The 20,463-nt window shown below is 45.4% G+C and overlaps 1 protein-coding gene across 1 annotated transcript in view; it reads left to right on the forward strand.

Annotated features, from left to right (window-relative positions):
• LOC121866227 (1-phosphatidylinositol 4,5-bisphosphate phosphodiesterase classes I and II-like) overlaps positions 1 to 20,463 on the forward strand; it is a 111,868-nt gene that overhangs the window by 35,160 nt on the left and 56,245 nt on the right. Inside the window, 2 exon segments of the mRNA XM_042365840.1 lie at positions 2,183 to 2,234; positions 2,237 to 2,259. Coding sequence (XP_042221774.1) covers positions 2,183 to 2,234; positions 2,237 to 2,259 — 75 coding nt within the window.

Here is a 20,463-nt window from a genome sequence, read left to right on the forward strand (position 1 = left end):
TACTGTGAAACCTCTATTTAACGGACTATATGGAAGAGAATGTCCGTTATATCGAGTGTTAAATGTGAAACCTCCATATAACGGACTTTCATCTATATAATCCGTTAATAGAGGTTTCCACTATATATAGGTTGTCATGATGTTGAGTTGATACAGTTGGTTCGTACGCGTGTATAAGAAGGTCCCAGCGGCTGTCCTGTGCATTAGTTTGTTATCTTCACTATACACGGTGATGGGATACTGATTTAAAGTTGGAGTTTATTTACATCTTTTTGGGGATAATATTACACTTTATTCATGTCTTTTGTGGTTAAGTTGAAACTTTTCGTCTCCCTTCTCCTGTCCTTCACCTCCTCCTGTCTTTCCTCCCCTTCCTCTCCTCCCCTTCCTCTCCTCCTCTTCCCCATATCCTCTTCCTATCCTATCCCGTTTCTCCCACACAAAACCCCTCCTCGTTCCTCCTTCCTCCTTTCAAACCCTTAAAATCCCTTCCTCCTTCAAATCCCCTTCCTCCTCAAAATCCCCTCCTCCCTCAAAATCCCTTCCTCCTTCAAAATCCCTTCCTCCTCAATTCCCCTTCCTCAAATCCACTTCCTCCACAAATCCCCTTCCTCCTTCAAAATCCCCTTCCTCCCTCAATCTCTTAAATCCTTCTCCTCATCTTCCTCCCAAAATCCTCCCTCCCCCCACCTAAGAGGCTCCTCAACGTGATTTCTTAAAGCTTTTCAACTTTATGTAAGAAAGATTAAAGCCTCTTGAGTCTTTGTCCAATGAGACTCAAAGGCCTTATGGGAGTGTTTCACGTGTTTGTAGTTGGGATTTTCACTTCTTTAGCCCTCTTGTACCTGGTAGTATGAAGACAATGGTACTAGGAAAATTATGAATACCTGTATGTATATATATGTATATTTTATACATACATACATACACACAGTACGAATACATACATACTTAAGGAAGAAGTTTCGTAGCGGGAACAAAAACTCAGGTGACCAGTTGATTATATACAAAGGTACTAATTACACACCTGGAGGAGTAGTGGAAAACACACCTACACACCTACACACCTGTAATATTTCACCATTGTGTTATGTAACGAAACACAACTCATTAACTGTACCTTCTATTCTGATCGTCTACCTTACCTGACCTTACCTTACTTGTCTGTCTGTCTCTGTCTGTCTGTCTGTCAGTCAGTCTGTCTGTCTGTTAGTCTGTCTGTCTTTTGTACTTATTAACACTTTTTTGTAAATATTCGTGTTAGAAATGAGAAATTTGTATATATTGATATTTTTTACATGTCCAGCGAAATCTCTATATAGCGGACTAATATGTGAGAGGTTAGTCCGTTAATGGAAGTCCGTTATATATAAAACTTCCTTTTAACGGACTTTAGTCTGTTATATATAAGACCTCAAGACTATAATGTAAGAGTTTATATTACGTTATATAGAAGTCCGTTATATAGAGGTTTTAACTGTAATACACTCGTTACCCCTAAAAAAAAGTATCTTTACGGATGAATTATAAACACTTACCAAGACTTGTGTTGACATAATCTTTAATAAAAACTGTAAGGATGCTTTTTGGGGCTGAGTGTTGCGTGTTGAGTGTTACTTGTGGGAGTGTTGTGTGTGTTGAGTGTTGCGTGTGTGTGTGTTGCGTGTGATGTTGTGTTTGAGTGTGTGTGTGTGTGTGTGTGTACGTGTGTGTGTGTGTGTGTGTGTGTGCACGTGTGGTGTTACGTATGATTGTTACGTTAAAGTGTTACATGTGAGTGTTACATGTGAGTGTTACATATGAGTGTTACGTATGAGTGTTACATGTGAGTGTGTGTAGGTGTTACATACAGTGTACATATAAGTGTTACGTATGAGTGTTACATGTGATGTGCCTTGAGTGTTACATACGAGTGTTACATATGAGTGTTGCATGTCAGAGTTACATGACGGTGTTATAGTGTGCTTGTGAATGTTACATATGAGTGTTACATGTGTGTGTTACTTGTGAGCGTTACATATGAGCGTTACATGTAAGTGTTACATATGAGTGTTACATGTCAGTGTTACTTGTGAGCGTTACGTATGGGTGTTGCGTGTGGATTATATAATGTTACTGATGGTGTCCTTGGCTTCCTTCTACAGGACTAAGCTTAATAAAACGTACTGACCTCATGGAACAGAAGCTTCACAGTTGTCGGCGGAGCTTCGTCGACGTCTCCTACTGTAACTTCATCGCCAGAAGCCAGAGATCGCTAAGGTAATGCTTGTCTGATTGTTTTTGCTGTTTTTATTGTTCGTATTAATATTTTTTGAATCCTGCAGGGTTATTGATGGTCCTCAAAGGTTAAGTTATCGTCCTCAAAGGTTTAAGTTATCGTCCTCAAAGGGTTAAATCATCGTCCTCAAAGGTTAAATCATCGTCCTCAAGGGTTTAAAAATCCCTTTTTGGGTTCTTGACTTTTCTTTAGATTGTCCAGTTAAGCACCAAGTTTTATCCCCCTCAAAGTTCTCTTTCCCCCCTCTGGAATGGACCCCCTCCTCTGGCTACAGCTGGATGCGCCGAGAACTTACCACCCCACGTCACCCACCCACCACGTCATTATTTTATATTGTGTTTTTTTTCCATGGAACTTTCTCTGTGGAATTACAACTCATTACCGGGGACGAAATAATGTCATTAGTGTAAAGTTTGTGTGTGTGTGTCAGAGAGAGAGAGAGAGAGAGAAAAAAGTTATCGTATTAAGCTATTGAGAGAGGTTAAGTGAGGCATGTAGTAGGAGAAAGGAAGGAAGGAAGGAAGGAAGGAGGAGGATGGATGACGTAGGTTTCCTTCTTTGATTCTTGCCTGATAACTACTTGTGGCCTCGAGGGTGAAGGAGGAGAGGTGGGGGTAGATGCCTCGTGAAGGAGAGAGGGAGGATGAGTGGGGGAGATAGCTTAGGAGGAGAAAGGAAGGGGTGGAATAGGAGGGGAAGGGAGAGGGTGCGTTAGTTGAGGAGACAGGAGGGAGAAGAGGAGGAGGCTGAGGAGATAGGTCTCTCTCTCTCTCTCTCTCTCTCTCTCTCTCTCTAGGGTAGGACAGGACACGAGCTTTGTATCCACTCGGCCACCGCTGAGAAACCTCCATATAACGGACTCCTCATTCCCTATAATCCGTTAGGTTAGATGGAGGTTTCATATCTAACGGACCCTTGATATAACGGACTTGTATTTCTGTACAGTCCGTTAGATGGAGGTTTTACATCTAATGGACCCTCGATATAACGGATTTCTTTCCTTATAATCCGTTAGATGGAGGTTTCATATCTAACGGACCCTTGATATAACGGAATTTCCTCTCATACAGTCCGTTAAATAAGTTCCGCTGTATGTTGATTTATGATGAGGTATTCTTGTTTATGGCCCGTGGGGGTTGGACGGTCATTGGCCAGGCGTCTCTTTAGTGAGGAGGAAGGAAGGAAGGAAGGGAAGGAAGGGAAGGAAAGAAAGGAAGGATGGAATGAATGAAGGAAGGAAAGAAATGAAAGAAGAAAGGAAGGAAGGGAAAGAAAGAACGGAAGGAATGAGGAAAGAAAAGAAAGGAAGGAAGAGGAAGGAAGGACGGTGAAGGAGAGAGAAAAAAGAGAGAGAGCACTACACCTAAATTTGAAGGTCCCGTCAGAGTGAGTTTCTGCTGTAGATAAACTGAATTAATTGCTCCCTAGAGTTAGTAATGTGTGTTGTAGGGTGGAAAAATATACCCCCATATACTGCTTGCTCTATGTACCTTATATGTAACTTGGCTGTGGCCTCTGTCCTGTACGTGTGAGAGACTTGTTTTGTTGGTTTTGTCATTGTTGATGTTTTTGTTGTTCTTATGCTATTATTGTTGTTGTTGTTATTATTATTATTATTATTATTATTATTATTATTATTAGTCTACTCACTACCACTACTACCGCTACCACACACCATCATCATACCACCACACACACACACACACACCTCACCACCATCACTACCACTACACACACACCACACACCATCACCACACCACACACACACACCACCACAACCACACACATTTACCACACAACCACCTACACACAACCACACACCTACCACACCACTACACACACCACACACCTACCACCACTACCACCACACCACACCCACACCACAACACACACACACCACCTACACACCCCACCACTACCACCCTACCCCACCACACTAAACATCGTGGCTGAGTTATTCCCGTCATTTGTTTAATAATTTTACCCCGTCGACAATTTTTTTTATTTATTTTTTTTTTACTGCGGAGAAAAAAATAGGTTATGAGAAGGATGAATTAACATTTTGGATTAATATGTAGGGGTTTTTCCTCTTATCCCCCTTTTTCCCTCCTCTACTAAATATATCTTTTTCTTCCCTCATTTCTATCCTCATTGCTCTTCACTTCTCTATGCATCTTTATTACTCTCTCTCTCTCTCTCTCTCTCTCTCTCTCTCTCTCTTCTCCCCCCCACCCCCACCCCCCCCACCCTCATTACACCATTGGTACGTGTTGCATTACTGATAAACCTGAATCGATTTTTTCCTGATAATCTGGGAGGGAAAGGTGGAGGAGAGGAGGAGGAGGAGGAGGAGGAGGAGGAGGAAGAAGAAAGAGGTGGAGGAGGAGGAGGAGGAGGAGGAGGAGGAGGTGGTGGAGGAAGAGGAGGAGGTGGAGGAAGAGAAAGAGGTGGAGAGGTGGAGGAAGAAGGAGGAGGTGGAGGAAGAGAGAAAGAAAGAGGAGGTGGAGAAGAGAAAGGTGGAGGAGAAAGAGGTGGAGGAAGAAAGAAAAGATGGAAAGGAGTAGAAATAGGTGGAGAGGAGGTGGAGGAAAAGAGAGTGGAGAAGAGGAGGAGGTGGAGAGAGAAAGAGGTGGAGAGGAAGAGGAGGAGGTGGAGAAAGAAAGATGTAGAGGAAGAGGAGGGTGGAGAAAGATGTAGGAAAGAAAGGAGGTGGGGAAGAGGTGGGAAGGACATAATGAAGGAATCGACCCCTTGATCTAATAACACCTGGGGGGTCGATGGTGGTGTCATCTGTCATCTCAACCCAAAGTTCGATTTTGGGGTGGGTTATGAAGTGGGTTGTGGGGTGAGTTATGGGGTGGGTTGGAAGGGTGGGTTGTGAGGGTGGGTTGTGGGGGTGGGTTGTGGGGGGGTGGGTTATAGGGGGTGGAGTTATGGGGTTGTTGTATTGGGAGGAGGTGCATATTCTTACTGACTTATTCTTATTTTCGTGTTCATGTGAGAGAGAGAGAGGAGAGAGAGAGAGGAGAGAGAGAGAGAGAGAGAGAGAGAGAGAGATACTCGCCCAGACAACCTCAGCGTCAATCACTGAGTCTCTATCTTGTTTTCTTCCTTCTCTCCCTTATTCTCTTTCTCCTTTCTTCTCCTCTCCTTTATCTCTTCTTCTCCCTTATTCTCCTATCCTCTCCTTACCTTACTACATGTGTCCGCCCTCTCTCCTTTCTCCCCTCTCCCCCTCACCGTCTCCACCTCACCACGTCAACCCTTCACCACGTCATCACCCCTCCATCCACCCCCACCACGTCATCACCCCCACGTCATCACCTCACCACGTCATCACCCTCACCACGTCATCACCCTCACCACGTCATCACCCCTCACCACGTCTCACCATCACCTCACCACGCTCACCCTATCCACCACGTCATCACCCTCCCCACGTCATCACCCTCACCACGTCATCACCCCTCACCACGTCATCACCCCTCACCACGTCATCACCCCCTCACCACGTCATCACTCCTCACCACGTCATCACCCCTCACCACCACAAGGAGCTGCTAGGATCGCTGCTGAGACAATAACATGTAGATATCTCCTAGCGGTCTCATATCTCAGCTACTGTGTCTCAGCTGCAGTTCACGCCGAGGTTGATGTGCACTTGCAAGCACTAGATGGCGCTGTGAGGGACTGAGGGTGGTGGGTTTATGTACGTGTGTGTATGTGTGTGTGTGTGTGTGTGTGTTGAGATTGTATGTGTAGGTGTTGTTAGGGATTGAATGTTGTACTTTTGTTATTGTTTACTTATTGTTTACTTTTGTTTACTTTTGTTTATCTTAACTCCTGAAGACTTACATGTACTTAAGTGAAACAGGTGTGTGAGCTAAAGTATGAAAACACCTGTGTAAATAAAATAATCCCAGCACGTGTGTCAATAGGTAGATTTATACCATACATGTGTAAAAGAATGCAGGTGTGGATGTATATTTATTTGTTCAGGTGTGTGTGTGTGTACAGGTATGGTGAGAGCACAGGTGTACAGTCACAGCTTAATGACAGGTGTGAGGGGACAGGTAAGGGTAAACAGTAGGGAGAGAAGGAGCTCCGGCAGGTGTACCCAAATTTACTATTGATCTGGCCACGTCACCCGCCGCGCCATGACGTCAAGCCAGCCATGGAGCGGCCCAGCTGGTGTGGCCTAATAGTGTGGCCCGCTGATGTGGCCTAATAGTGTGGCCCCCTGATGTGGCCTAATGGTGTGGCCTCATAGTGTGGCGGCTGTGTTGGTGTGACCTGGTATGGCTCGTTAGTTTGACTCCCTATGATGTGACTTTTGACCCAATGGTGTGGCCTAGCTGGTATGGTGTGGTGGTTTAAAACTCGTTGGTATGGGTATTTGATATAGAGAGGTATCACCACCACCCCCTCAGTGTGTGTGTGTACAGCAGGTGGGTGTGGCTCATTTGTTGTGGCCCCCAGCTGGCTCAGTGTACCACCCACATGGTACTTGACAGGTGGTTGAGCCCAGTAAGTGTCTACATCCAGCTGGTTCACCAATCCCCTTAATTACGTGGCTCAGCTGGTGGTCTGGGCGCCATCTGTTAGTGTGGTCTCAACCGGTGGTGTGGCCAAGGTAGGGGGGTGTGACTCGGACAATGATGTGGCTGGCTTTATCTTGTTTTATGTGATTCAACGTGTAATGTGGTGTGGCTTAGTCTGTTTGGTGATGCAATATGTGGTGTGGCCCAATTAGTGTGGCACGCCCAGACTGGTGATGTGAAGCCAGAGGTAGGGATGGTGTGGTTCACTCACACACACACACACACACAAACACACACACACACACACACACACACACTCACAACTTAAGATACCACAAACAACTTCATATTATAAACTCTTAACATAATGTATACATGTATATCAATTTCACCCATGTATACCCCCTATGTAATGCATCATGTATTAACAGAACGCCAACCATCCCTCCGGTTAAACAACTTGACACAAAAGGCCTTCCAACAGAGAGCCATTAAATATTGTAGTCATTCTTAGGTAACATCAATATTGTTTTCATTATGTATTATTTTATGTAGTATTTTATGTATTTATGTATCAGATAATGAGAGTTTATTGGGTAATGTTATTGTTTCATTATCACCTCACGTTAAATGATACACTGTGTTTGTTTTGGGTCTGAGTTTTTGTCAGTTTTAGAAATATGACCCCCAACATTCCCTGTGTGTGTGTGTGTGTGTGTGTGTGTGTGTGTGTGTGTGTGTGTGTGTGTGTTATTAAGAACAACCTCATCTCTTTGTTTTATTATTATTATTATTATTATTAATTGTGTATTATTATTGTGTGTGTGTGTGTGTGTGACGTTTCCTTCCTCTTTGGGCCTGACATGTAAGAATGTGTGTGTGTGTGGGTGTGGGTATGGGTTTGTGGGTGTGGGCGTGGGTGTGGGCGTGGGTGTGGGGTGTATGGGTGGATGGTAATAACCCAGTACTGAAAGGCATTAACGAAATACTCTGCCTAAACTTGTGGTAATGGCGGCAATATTATCATTCTCAAGTACAGTAAAAAAATGAAAGATTTCTTGTTTACGGAAATATTTAAAGGAATTAGACAGGAAAGGATCATTTAGACAGAAGGACAGGACGAGTGTAAAGACGGGTATGAGTGATGATGACTTGAGATAATGTTTTAAGAATGTGGAGGTGGTGTAGGGTGGTGGTGTGGGGGAGGAGGTGGTGTGGGGAATTGTTGGTGTGGGGGAGAGGTGGTGTGGGGTGGTGGTGAGGGAGGAGGTGGTGTGGGGGAGGAAGTGAATGAGGGTGGTGGTGTGGGGGGAGGTGGTGTGGGGTGGTGGTGGGGGAAGTGATGTGGGGGGGCGTCCAGGCCGTGGTTGGAGGTGGCATAGGGCCACCTGGCACAACCATGTTGATGGCTGTGGACACAGTGGGCCTCCTTGCCACCCTCACCCTCCACACACCCCACACACCTTCTGCCCACACACCCTCACATACACACACACCCCGCCCCCTCCTTCCCCCCATCACCACCTCCAACCCCCACACCACCACCCCCTCCACCCCTGCCCCTCCCCCACCCCCTACACCCCACCCCCTCCCTACCCCTCCCCCACACCACCACCCCCACCCCCCCTCGCCCCCACCCCCACATCACACCCCTCAACCCCACCACCCCCTCCCCCCTCCACCCCCACACCCCCCACCCCCCACCTCCCCCCACCCACCCACCCTCCTTCCACCCCCCTCTCACCCCACCCCACCACCACCTCCCCCACCCCCCACCCCACCACCCCCACACCACCTTGCCCCCCACCTACCTTGACTAATTTCCTTCTTTGTTTAAATCAACCGTATTGAACATCCTGATGGGGGAGACAAGGGAGGAGACAAGGGGAGGGAGGGGGAAGAGGAGTGGGGGTGGAGCAGCCTGGGAGGACCAATCTGCAGCTCTTCCTGCCACTAGCCTGCAGGTGGTAAATGGTTATTTTACCTCGAATAAGTAGACCGAATATCGTGCAATAAATCAGGAGAATCCTCCCTTTGCCCTCTCCTCTCCTCTCCTCCCTCTCCCGTTTCCTCTCCTCCTCCCTCTTTCCCTCTCCTCCCTCTCCTCTTCTCTTCTCCCATCCACCTTTCCTCATTCACATCTCCCTCCGTTTCCCCTCCTTCCCTCTCTTGTAGCCACACACACACACACACACACAGGGAAGGAGTTTATTGAAAGGTGATGGTGACGCTACTTACTTCAGTAGGAGTCTGCTGGTGTCTTGTGGTATTGTCTTCTGCTGTTATTACTCTCTGTTCTGCCTGTCTGTCTGTCTGTCTGTCTGTCTGTCTGTCTGTCTGTCTGTCTGTCTGATCTACTGGTGATTTTTTCTTGATGATTTAGTATTGATTCAGGTATTATTATAAAGGAGGTGTGTGTGTGTGTGTGTGTGTGTGTGTGGCTAAGTAATCAATGTGTGTGTGTGTGTGTGTGTGTGTGTGTCATGTTAGACGGTGTAAAAATAAATATCTTTTTTTTTCGTTAAGAGATATTAATAAAATACCATGACTTTATTTCACTGGCCGGGAGAGGGGGTGTATTGTTATTTTCGCTTCTGTCTGTCTATCTGTCTGTCTGTCTCTCTGTTTGTTTGTCTGTCTGTCTGTCTGTATGTATGTGTGTCGACCTGTGGTGTAATGGTCAACATCCTCGCCTCACAAGCGAGCGGACCCGGGTTCGATCCCCTGGCAGGGTGAACCTATGGGCAAGTTTCTTTACGCCATTTGCCTCTGTCTACCCAGCAGTAATTGGGAAACTGGATGTTAATCGATTTGCGGATTGTGTTCCGGGGTAATGGTTAACCAGTGCAGCTGGCGAGTTGTCCGGTCTTCTGGGACTATTCCTTGACATTGGGTCATGCAGCTCGTTAACTTAGGGTGTGGTTGTTGTGTTGGCGACAGCTTCTACACCTTAAACAAATTCACGCCGAGGTGGCCCTTGGGCCGACCATCCTCGATTTCGAGGGGCTTCCATTATATATGTATGTATGTATTGTATATCTGTCTATCTTTCTGTCAGGAACACAATGGAAACACCTGTACAGTGATTCACACACACACACACACACACCTGAACTGTTGATATTTTTAAGCGTCATACTGAATGGATGTGGTCACTCAATTTTTTTTTGCGTGTGAGGTCAAAGTTCAAGGTCAGTGTGTCATGTTTCTTTTAATTTTTTGTGGTAATTGGAGGTCAGAGGTCAAGGTCATTGTGAGGTGTAGTTTTAATTGGTTTATGTGAGCTTACCTGAAGATTAGACACCCCTAGATTATTTCACTTGAAGGCTAGACATCCCAGGTGCTTGTGTGTGGGGGGGGACTGACGGCAAACATTTTTGAGAGACAGTAAGACAGAATAGAGATGTAGATAAACAGGAAGATACAGACAGACAGACGGGAAGAGTGAGGCAGGTGCGCGCGCCCTCACATACAGACAGACAGACAGACAGACAGACAGACGGGAAGAGTGAGGCAGGTGCGCGCGCCCTCACATACAGACAGACAGACAGACAGACAGACGGGCAGGTTGGCAGAGAGAGAGATAAACAGACAGCCCCACAAGACTATTAAGAGAACGGCTTATGGTAAGGAGAATGAGAAGAAACGACAGAATAATATTGACAACAACAACAACAACAATAATAACAACAATAACAACAACAACAATAACAATAACAACAACAGCAATAATAACAACAACAATAACAATAACAACAACAACAATAATAACAACAATAGTAACAACAACAACAATAACAACAACAATAACAACAACAACAACAACAATAACAACAACAACAACAACAACAATAACAACAACAATAATAATAATAAAAGACCAAAAAAGTTATGTTTGTTGTGTCTTTTGCATAACGTAAATAATATATATATACAAACATGAACAGAGAGAGAGAGAGTGAGAGAGAGAGAGAGAGAGATAAGCACCACCAAGAACTTTCTCAGCCAGAATTAGAATCGTGACATTTTAAAACATCAATAGATAGGATTGGCCACACGTCCACAGACAGTCCTTCAACCTGTGTGTGTGTGTGTGTGTGTGTGTGTGTTTTACGTAGCTTCAGTTTTGGGGCGAGGTAACGTTACTAGTGGTAGTGACAGGTGTAGGAAGGTGTGAGCAGGTGTAAGCAGGTGTAAAAAAGGTGTAGGGAGGTGGTGTTGGCAGGTGTAGGTAGGTAACATTGGCATATTTAGACAGGTGTAGGAAAGTGTTGGCAGGTGTCGACAGATGTTTGGACTTATCTCGTATCTTTAGTGAGTCTTGCAGTAGCGGTAGACAGATATCGTACAGGTGGACAGGAGTGCAGGTGGTACTCTAGTGAAGGTCGTACTCTAGTGAAGGTCGTACTCTAGTGAAGGTGATACTCTGGCGAAAATTTACTAGTGGAGGTGATTACAGGTAAGATGGACAGGTAGGAAGGGGGGTACCTGACAGGGGCTTAACACTAGGGAAGAGAGGCGGACAGGTGATACCGGTAATGAACAACCATTGCCCGCTAGATGGTGATATATATTTAAAAAGAAAAAATATTGTGCAACTCTGATGGGAACTACGATGGAGGAAAAGGAGGAGGAGGAAGAAGAAGAGGAGGAGGAATAATAAGGGGAAGAGGAGTAGGAGAGGAGGAAGGGTGGAGTAGTGGGGTGGCTGTCCTGTTGTGTTTCTGGTGAATGGAGAGAGAGAGAGAGAGAGAGACAAGGGAGGAAGGAAGGAGAGAAGGATGGAAGGGAGGAAAGGAAGGAAGAAAAGAAAATAGAAGGAGAAAGGAGGTGAAGGGAGGAAAGCAGATGGAAGGAGAAGGAGGGAATGAAAGCCAATACCGAGATGGAACACAATTGCAGGTATCTCTCTTCATCAGTGTGGTATTGTGTGGTGCAGGTGTGTGTCATGTCTCCGCCACCGCCTACCTTAATTAAATTATGCACTTAATTAGAATAAATAATCACGTGATGCTACTAAATGGTGTGTGTGTGTGTGTGTGTGTGTGTGTGTGTGTGTGTGTGTGTGTGTGTGTGTGTGTGTGGTGCTAACTAATGTAGGTCAGGTGTAAGTGAATTATGTTACCTGGTCGATAGATGACGCGGAGGAGAGGAAAACACACACACACACACACACACACACATTATTTTTCTCACTTTTCAATGATACAACAGAGCGGCTGAAGGTGACGTTCTTATAATTGAATTTTCAAAACTCTCTCTCTCTCTCTCTCTCTCTCTCTCTCTCTCTCTCTCTCTCTCTCTCTCTCTCTCTCTCTCTCTCTCTATCAAAAATAGAATTCTAAAATACTGGTTGAATTTCCTTGGCAGGTTAGTGACATCCTTTTAACTTTGACCTCTCCCAACACACCTGTCTCCCCACACACACACACACACCTGTCTCCCCTCACACACACCTGCCACACCCACACCTACCCAACTGTCACGGTTCCTCAGAAAATAATTAGGTCAGAGGAACCACCCCCCCAAAAAATGTCTGTAGGATTCACTTAAGTTATGTAAGATGGTGTGTGTGTGTGTGTGTGTGTGTGTGTGTGTGTGTGTGTGTGTGTGTGTGTGTGTGTGTGTGCTTGAAAGGATCCTGAATGTCCTTATGAGGGGTAAACATTGTACAGGAAGCTTCATCAGTGTGTCTGTGTGAATGAGTGTGTTTTTGCTCGTAACAAGGCTAATAAAGTACTTGGGTTCATACAAAGGAGTGTTAGTTAGAAGACTAGCGAGGTCATCCTAAAACTGTATCTTGCGCTTGTGAGACCACACCTGGATTACGCAGTTCAATGCTGGTCACCGTATTACAGAATGGATATAGAATCCTTGGAAAGAATTCAGAGGAGAATGACAAGACTAATCCCGGGCATTAGGAACCTTGAGTATAGAGACAGGTTAAAGCATCTTAATTTGCACTCCCTCGAGAGACGTAGAGCGAGGGGCGATATGATAGAGGTGTATAAATGGAAGTCAGGGCTGAACAAAGGGGACATTACAAAGGTACTCAAACTATCCAACTAGGAGCGAACTCGTATCAATGGTTTTAAATTAGACAAATTTAGATTTAGGCGCGAAATAGGTAAACATTGGTTTGGAAATAGAGTAGTGGATGAATGGAACAAGTTACCAAATATCACCATTAACTCGAATACGCTGGATAGCTTCAAACATTGGTTGGATGGATATACGAGCAATAGGGGTTGGGTGTAAATGGGACTGCCCAGTATGGGCCAATAGGCCCGCTGCAGTTTCCTCCATTCTTATGTTCTTAACATAGGAGTAAGGACGCGGTGTGAAGGGCTGGGTGGTGATGCTCCCTTGTGATTGGTGAAGCCGAGACACACACACACACACACACACACACACACACACACACACACACACACACACACTGGTATACATTCACTCTCCACAACGCAATGTGGAGTTAGTGACATTTTAACGGAGAGAACTTGTAAATAATTTGGTCTTCTGCGGGTGAGAGAGAGAGAGAGAGATAGCACGGGCCGGTCAGCCGGTTGGAGGAAGGTGTCACAGCCGGATGTAATATTCAGTGGTTTAGGCAGAGACCAGAGGGGGGTGGGGGGTGGGGTGTGCGCAACAGGTGAGGGGTGTGGTCGCTCTAGGTGAAGGTGAGCCTCTATTCCATCAGGTGAAGGTGTGGTCTAGGTGGGGGCTGTTTGAGTCTTAAGAGGTGTGGCTGCGTAGGTGAGGGTGTGGCTGGGTAGGCGACGGTGTGGTGTAGTAGCTAAGGGTGTGGCTAAGCAGTAACTGGGAAGAGATAGGATGATAAGAATGATGAGGAAAAAGTGAAATGAGGTGAACTAAAGTGAGGTAAGGTGAGGTGAGGGGAGAGTGTGAGGGGAGATGGGGAAGTAAAGTGAGGTGAGGTGAGGTGAGGTAAAAGTAAAGTGAGGGTGAGGTAAGGTGGGGAGGTAAGGTAAGGTGAGGGTGAAGTAAAGTGAGGTAAAGTGAGGTGAGGTGGTGGGGGAGGTGAGGTGGGGAGTAAAGGTGAGTAGTAAAGTGAGGTGAGGTGAAGTGGAGTGAGGCAGCAGGCACAGTTAGAAATAAAACAATGTGATGAAGGAGATAGAAGATAAGGCAAGGGAAGGCACACACACACACACACACACACACACACACACACACCACCCCCCCTCTCTCTCTCGGGGTGATTCAGGAAGGTCAAGTCACAAGCCGGGATGTGACGTGAGGTAGGGGTGAGGGAGAGAGAGAGAGAGGCCCCAACTTCACTAGGCGGCAGTAAGTAATTAGAGACAGTCGGTTATAACGATGAACGCTCTGCCTGTGTGTGTGTGTGTGTGTGTGTGTGTGTGTGGCTGCCGAGGATTAGCGCCCTCTGGGAAAACTACCGACGGCTCTCCTGTGAATAATAGACGATGGGCGAGTCCGGTGAGGTAGTTCGGGGGGTAGAGGTAGAGTGGGTCAGGAGAGAGAGAGAGAAGTACCAAGCATAATATTGATACAAGTTATAATAATACCTTTAGAGCATAACAAGATTAACCCTCCAACACACACACACACACACACACACACACACACACACACACACACACACACACCTTATTAATGAACGGAACTTAAACGTGTGAACTTTGATGGTAATTTTAATATAATATTCGTCTGTGTTTTTTTCTAGTTCTCTGGGGCGTCGTCTCCCCTCCGCCTCTCCTTCCTTTGGTTGTTTGTTATACCTGGGCAAGTGTCTGTAGGTATGTCGGTAATATTAACCCACTCCTCTCCTCTCTTACCACCTCTACTACTCCCCAACTACCCCACTAACTCCCCCACCACCTCCCACCTAACTCCCCCCACCCACCACCTACTCCCCCACCACACCTCCCCCACCACCCTCCCCCACCCACCCCCCACACACACTCCCCACCCCACTCCCCCACCCCATCCCCCCCCCATAGCCATGGGATCAGTCAGACAAAGCACAGTACTATATTTTCCAGGTGATTTTGAGCTAAGTAACCTACCTTACCTTACTTAACCTTACCTACCTTACCTTACCTTACTTAACCTTACCACACTTACATACATACCTACATTAACCTTATACCTTACCTTACCTTACATATCTTACCTTACCTTACTTACCTTACATACCTATTACCTTATAGCAGCCTATTCCAACTCCGACTCCATTTATTGCCTAGTATATATTGCGCAGATATCTGGGACGAAGAGGAGGAGGAGAAGAAGAAAGAGGAGGAGGAGGAAGGGGTATTGTGAAGAGGCAGGTATGAACGGCTTTAAGTCTGCCGAAACAAAGCCGAATAATTAATAATACGGCTTTCATCCGCCTGTACCGGGGTATTGTGCTTTCCAGTCTCTCACCAGCCAAGTATAATGACAGCTAGGATGATGATGTGGTGGCCAGTATAATGACTGGATTTTAACACTTGAGTATGATGATGAAATATGGAAGTTGGGGAGGGGAGGGGGTTGAAAATCATCATGCTCAAAGGGTTAATTAATCATCATACTCAAGGGGTTAAATGATCGTACTCAAGGGGTTAAATGATCGTACTCAAGGGATGAAATTATACTCAAGGGGTTAAATCATCATACTCAGGGATTAAATCATTATACTCAGGGATTAAATCATTATACTCAAGGGGTTAAGAACTTACATAATCCCAAAGGCAGTTTTGTGAGTAGAATCCAACCGCATTATATCTATCGGCACAATTAATTAAATCATTATATTATACAGTCCCCTTCACTTGTGCGTTTACAGGGGCTCGTTAGGTTTTGTGCAGTGTGGCAATATTAAACATACAATATAATAAAAACATATATCTCAGTGTAATAATTTGTGAAATGCTTATATGACGAGCCCCTGTAAACGCACTAGTGAAGGGGAGTACCTGTAAAGTCGATTAATTTATATATTTTTTTTAATTTTGTTGATAGAATAGGTTATAGTATGGTGGTGGAGAGAAGGGGGTCATCCCAATATGTGTTTACTGAGGGTTATAGTGTAGATATTCTTCCAAGAAAATAAGTATATGTGATTTTGTGTCAGGTGATATGACACAATGGCGTGAGAGAAGAGGAAGAGGTGGAGGATTTTGACAACACTATCGAGACAACAGGAGTCGACAACCAGGCAGACAGGCAAGGAAGAAGCAGACAAGTACGCAGACATACAACAGACAGGCAGATAAGCATAGAGGCAGGCAGGGAAGGAAGGAAGTAACATGCGCTTCACTACGCAGACATGAAAGCGAGCCAGGGAGCGAGATACACACACACACACACACACATACACACACACACACACGGTAGATGGACTAGAATGTTGGGGTGTAAAATATGCAGCCAGGCAGGTGTTTTGTTCACCTTCACCTCCATTATCGTGATCACAAGCTCCCAGAGGCCGCCCTCACACCAACCCCGAGGAGAAGACTATATCCGTGTGTGTGTGTGTGTGTGTGTGTGTGTGTGTGCGTGTGTGTGTGGAGAGACATCATCACGACCTACAGGTATAATAATAATAAACGTGAGATATTTACACAAAACACAGATGTAAACACACTTATAGTCTCTCGCTTGACCTTCAATTTTTTTTATTACATTATATAGACAACTTCACTACACCTACTTCAGTATATATAAAAAAAAGATCATGAAATTATACTAAATACAAACAAACACACGTAAGCTCAGGTCGACCTCAATATACCTTCTTTGATCACTAATTAGTTTTTCTCAGGTAAGGGGGGGGGGTTGTGGTGGTGGTGGTTCCCGTGCGTCACTCTTCACATTGTTCAAACTCCAGGCTTTACTAATTACCCTCCTCCCCCTCTCTTTGGCTCTCACCACTTCCTGTATGCTCCCAGATATGGCGTGAGGCGGAGAAGACACAATAGATCAAAAACTACCATAATATAGGAGAATGGCGGCGTAATTAACAGATAATCGAAAGAGATTCAACAAAAAACATTATTTACATATCCCACATTGACCCAGAGATCATAATATAAACGATTAGCAAAGATTCAGTTGGACGTGGCCCCTCCTTCTCTCCTCCCTAGAAGCCCTGTGGTTAAGGTAAAAAAAAATTCAGTTGTATCAGCCCTTCCCTCTCCCTCCCTCCCTAAATGCCGATTGGTTACATTGTCATTCGAATAGCCAATGAAATCACAGCTATTAAACTACAGGAGGTTATTTTAACTTCACATACACCTAAAGTTGAATACCAAATGTACCAACAATAAAAAAAAGAAGAGAAAAACAAGTATGATTTAATTGTTTCTTTGATGGGGTAGAGGTTGTTTATCATTTCATCATCACGAGAGAGGACCACACACATACACACAGGTGATAGAGAAAAAAAATCAAATGAACAAACACCAAATAAAAGCATTGTAGAACTCAGTTAGATAAAGCGAGGTCAAACTCCTGATTTTTTGTGTTTTTTTTTTATTTTTTTTCGTTGCTATTTATTTTAATGAGGTAATTACGTTGTATTGTTTGTGTAGTGTGGAGCTGTGTGATGATTTGACCGAACATGAATTTATCTGATATTACCGTAGAATTTGGCGGGTTTTGTATCAATGACAGTATACACACACACACACACACACACACACTTTAATAAGAATAATAATAATATACATGACGCGAAATTAGCTTGATATCAGCGCCATCTATTGACTGTGAGGTGAACTATAGCTTGATATCAGCGCCATCTATTGACTGTGAGGTGAACTATAGCTTGATATCAGCGCCATCTATTGACTGTGAGGTGAACTATAGCTTGATATCAGCGCCATCTATTGACTGTGAGGTGAACTAAAGTCTCCTCACGCCACCACCAGAGGGAGCCACTATACTGCTCGCCGGGTAACTACACTTCATGGTAACGTGTGTGTCTGACCTGACCTGACCTGATCTGATTCGTGAGAAGTAAAACAGTGGTTGGTTAGGTGACCCTGATTCATATAGAAGGTAAAAAAATAAAAAAGGTCAGTATGTTGTTGACCTTGACCCTCATGTCCTCCTCCACTGGTTCAGGTCATCGCTGGGAAACTACTGTGTCAGCTTTAGGAGGGTCAAGGGTCAAAGGTCAAGTGATAGTCTGCGCCGTGGCAGTGCCTCCCTGACAGACGACTCGGTAAACAAAATGCATATTGACTTTGACCTGCATTTTCTTCTCATAAATTGGACTTGTTTCAACGCTCCACCCCATCCTCCATCAACGCTCCACCCTACTCCCATCAACGCTCCACCCCTAGTTTCAACGCTCCACCCCATCCTCCATCAATGCTCCACCCTACCCCAATCAACGCTCCACCCTACCCCCTTCAACGCTCCACCCCCAGTTTCAACGCTCCACCCCATCCCACATCAATGCTCCACCCTACCCCCATCAACGCTCCACCCCCATCCTCTCTGTAAGACTAACGCGACACAGAAAATCTACTTGATAATGTAGAGAGGGGGGAGGGGGGGGGAGAGGGGGGGTGAACCTGGATTAAGGTATTGATCTGAGGAAGGTAATCTTTAGTCTAACCCAGGAGATAAACTTACCACGGTAGCTAAGTCACTCTGTTGTCCCCTCCTTCCTTCCCTCTCTCTCTCCTTCCCCCCCATGACCTGGCTTACGACCTCTCTGGAACATTGAGAGGTTATGACAGACAGACAGACAGGCAGACAGACAGACATACATTAGAATTCCCCCACAGCCTTCCCTTACCTTTTGTCTCTTGGTCAGGTAAAGTACTGCACCACCTCGAGTCCATTTAAAGACGAGATTTTATACTTCATATATGTTTGTTTATTAGTTAGACGTTTCTTTTATCCACAAGCTACAATGTTTACTTATTTTAGTTGATTTTTATTTTTATTTAATTATTTTATTTATTTTATTTATTTTATTTTTATTTTTTATTTATTATTGTTTTTTTTGTTTTTTAATATTTTATTTTTATCAGTTGGATTCTAGTTATGCTTCTCTTCACTTGCTACAGGAGGGTACACCTTATGTATAAAGTACCTAACTTAACCTAACCTAACCTAACCTAACTTAAACTAACCTAACTTAACTTAACCTAATCTAACCTAACTTATTGGATCACGAAGAGAAAAAAATTATTATGCAAAAAGGAAAAAAAATATAACTGAAAAATCCACGAGGTTTATATATATATATATATATATGAGAGATGATATGGTGTGGTAGTGCTCATGAAACACACACACACACACACACACACACACACACACACACACATGTTTACCTAGACTAGTATTACTGTGTCAAGGTGTGTGTGTCGGACATTCTGAGGTTAGGAAGGGGGTGGAGGGAGGGGAACTGACATTTCTTGTTGTGTGTGGGTAGAAAGGTAGAGGTAGGGGGTGGGGGTAGGAGGTGGGGGGGTTGAGACGTGTAGAGGTCTTAATAAATGGTATAGTGGTATTATGGTTGTATGTGATGGTTGGGTGTGAAGACAGAAATGGTGCAGGATCCCAGGTTGTGTAAGGAAGGTGCTGGAGGGAGGGTAATGGAGGTAGAAATGAGGAGAGAGGGAAGGGAAGGACGTTGGTGAAGGTTAGGGAGATGGAGGAGAATGAACAGTGGTGGATGGGCCAAATTGAGGAGGGGGCAGCTTGTCGTGCCGAGGAAACATGACCGAGTTGCCTGCATGATGCACCTCGCCCACACTCCTCAACCAGGACATTGCCTCTGCCTGACACCTCCTCTCTCATCCTTGTGGTGTGTGGTGGATTGGTGATGAGACTGGTCCTGTGTCATCCTCACCCCTCACCCCTCCCCTCACCCCTCCCCTCCCCCCCCTCACCCTCCCCTGGCCGTCTCGTGAATGGTGCCGCCCACCTTCCCTGATCAAAAGGGAAGGGAGACATACTTGATTTTGGGAGGGTGGTCATACTTAGGAGTCTAGTTCAAGGTGCTACTCGAGGGTGTGATAAGTGTGGACGATGCCATTCATCCCGTGGGGGAGGGAGGTGTGTCCGGTAGGTTTAAAAACAAAAAAGTCACCACTATTACCACTACCACTATTACCACTACCTCTACCACCACCACCACCTCTACCACCACCACCACCTCTACCACCACCACCACCTCTACCACCACCACCTCTACCACCACCTACCTCTACCACCTACCACTACCTCTACCTACCTCTACACACAACCACCTCTACCACCACCACCACCCTCTACCACCACACCACCTCTACCACCACCACCACCACCACCACCACCACCACCACCACCACCTCTACCACCACCACACCACCACCACCACCACACCCACCACCTCCCTACCCACCATCCCCACTACCACCACCATCACCACTACCACCCACCACCACCTCTACCCTGCCTCCACCACCACCATCACCACCACCATCACCACCACCACCACCTCCACTACCACCATCACCACTACCACCCACCATCCTACCACACCACCACCACCTCTACCACCACCACCACCACCACCACATGTAACAAAGAGAGGTTAAAAAGAGGTCCAGGTTCCTCAGTCCTCTTGCCACCATCTCCCTCACACTCCCCTCACCCCTCTCCCCTCAC

This window comes from Homarus americanus, unplaced genomic scaffold (assembly GCF_018991925.1).
Source record: "Homarus americanus isolate GMGI-L3 unplaced genomic scaffold, GMGI_Hamer_2.0 scaffold46974, whole genome shotgun sequence".
NCBI lineage: Eukaryota > Metazoa > Arthropoda > Malacostraca > Decapoda > Nephropidae > Homarus > Homarus americanus.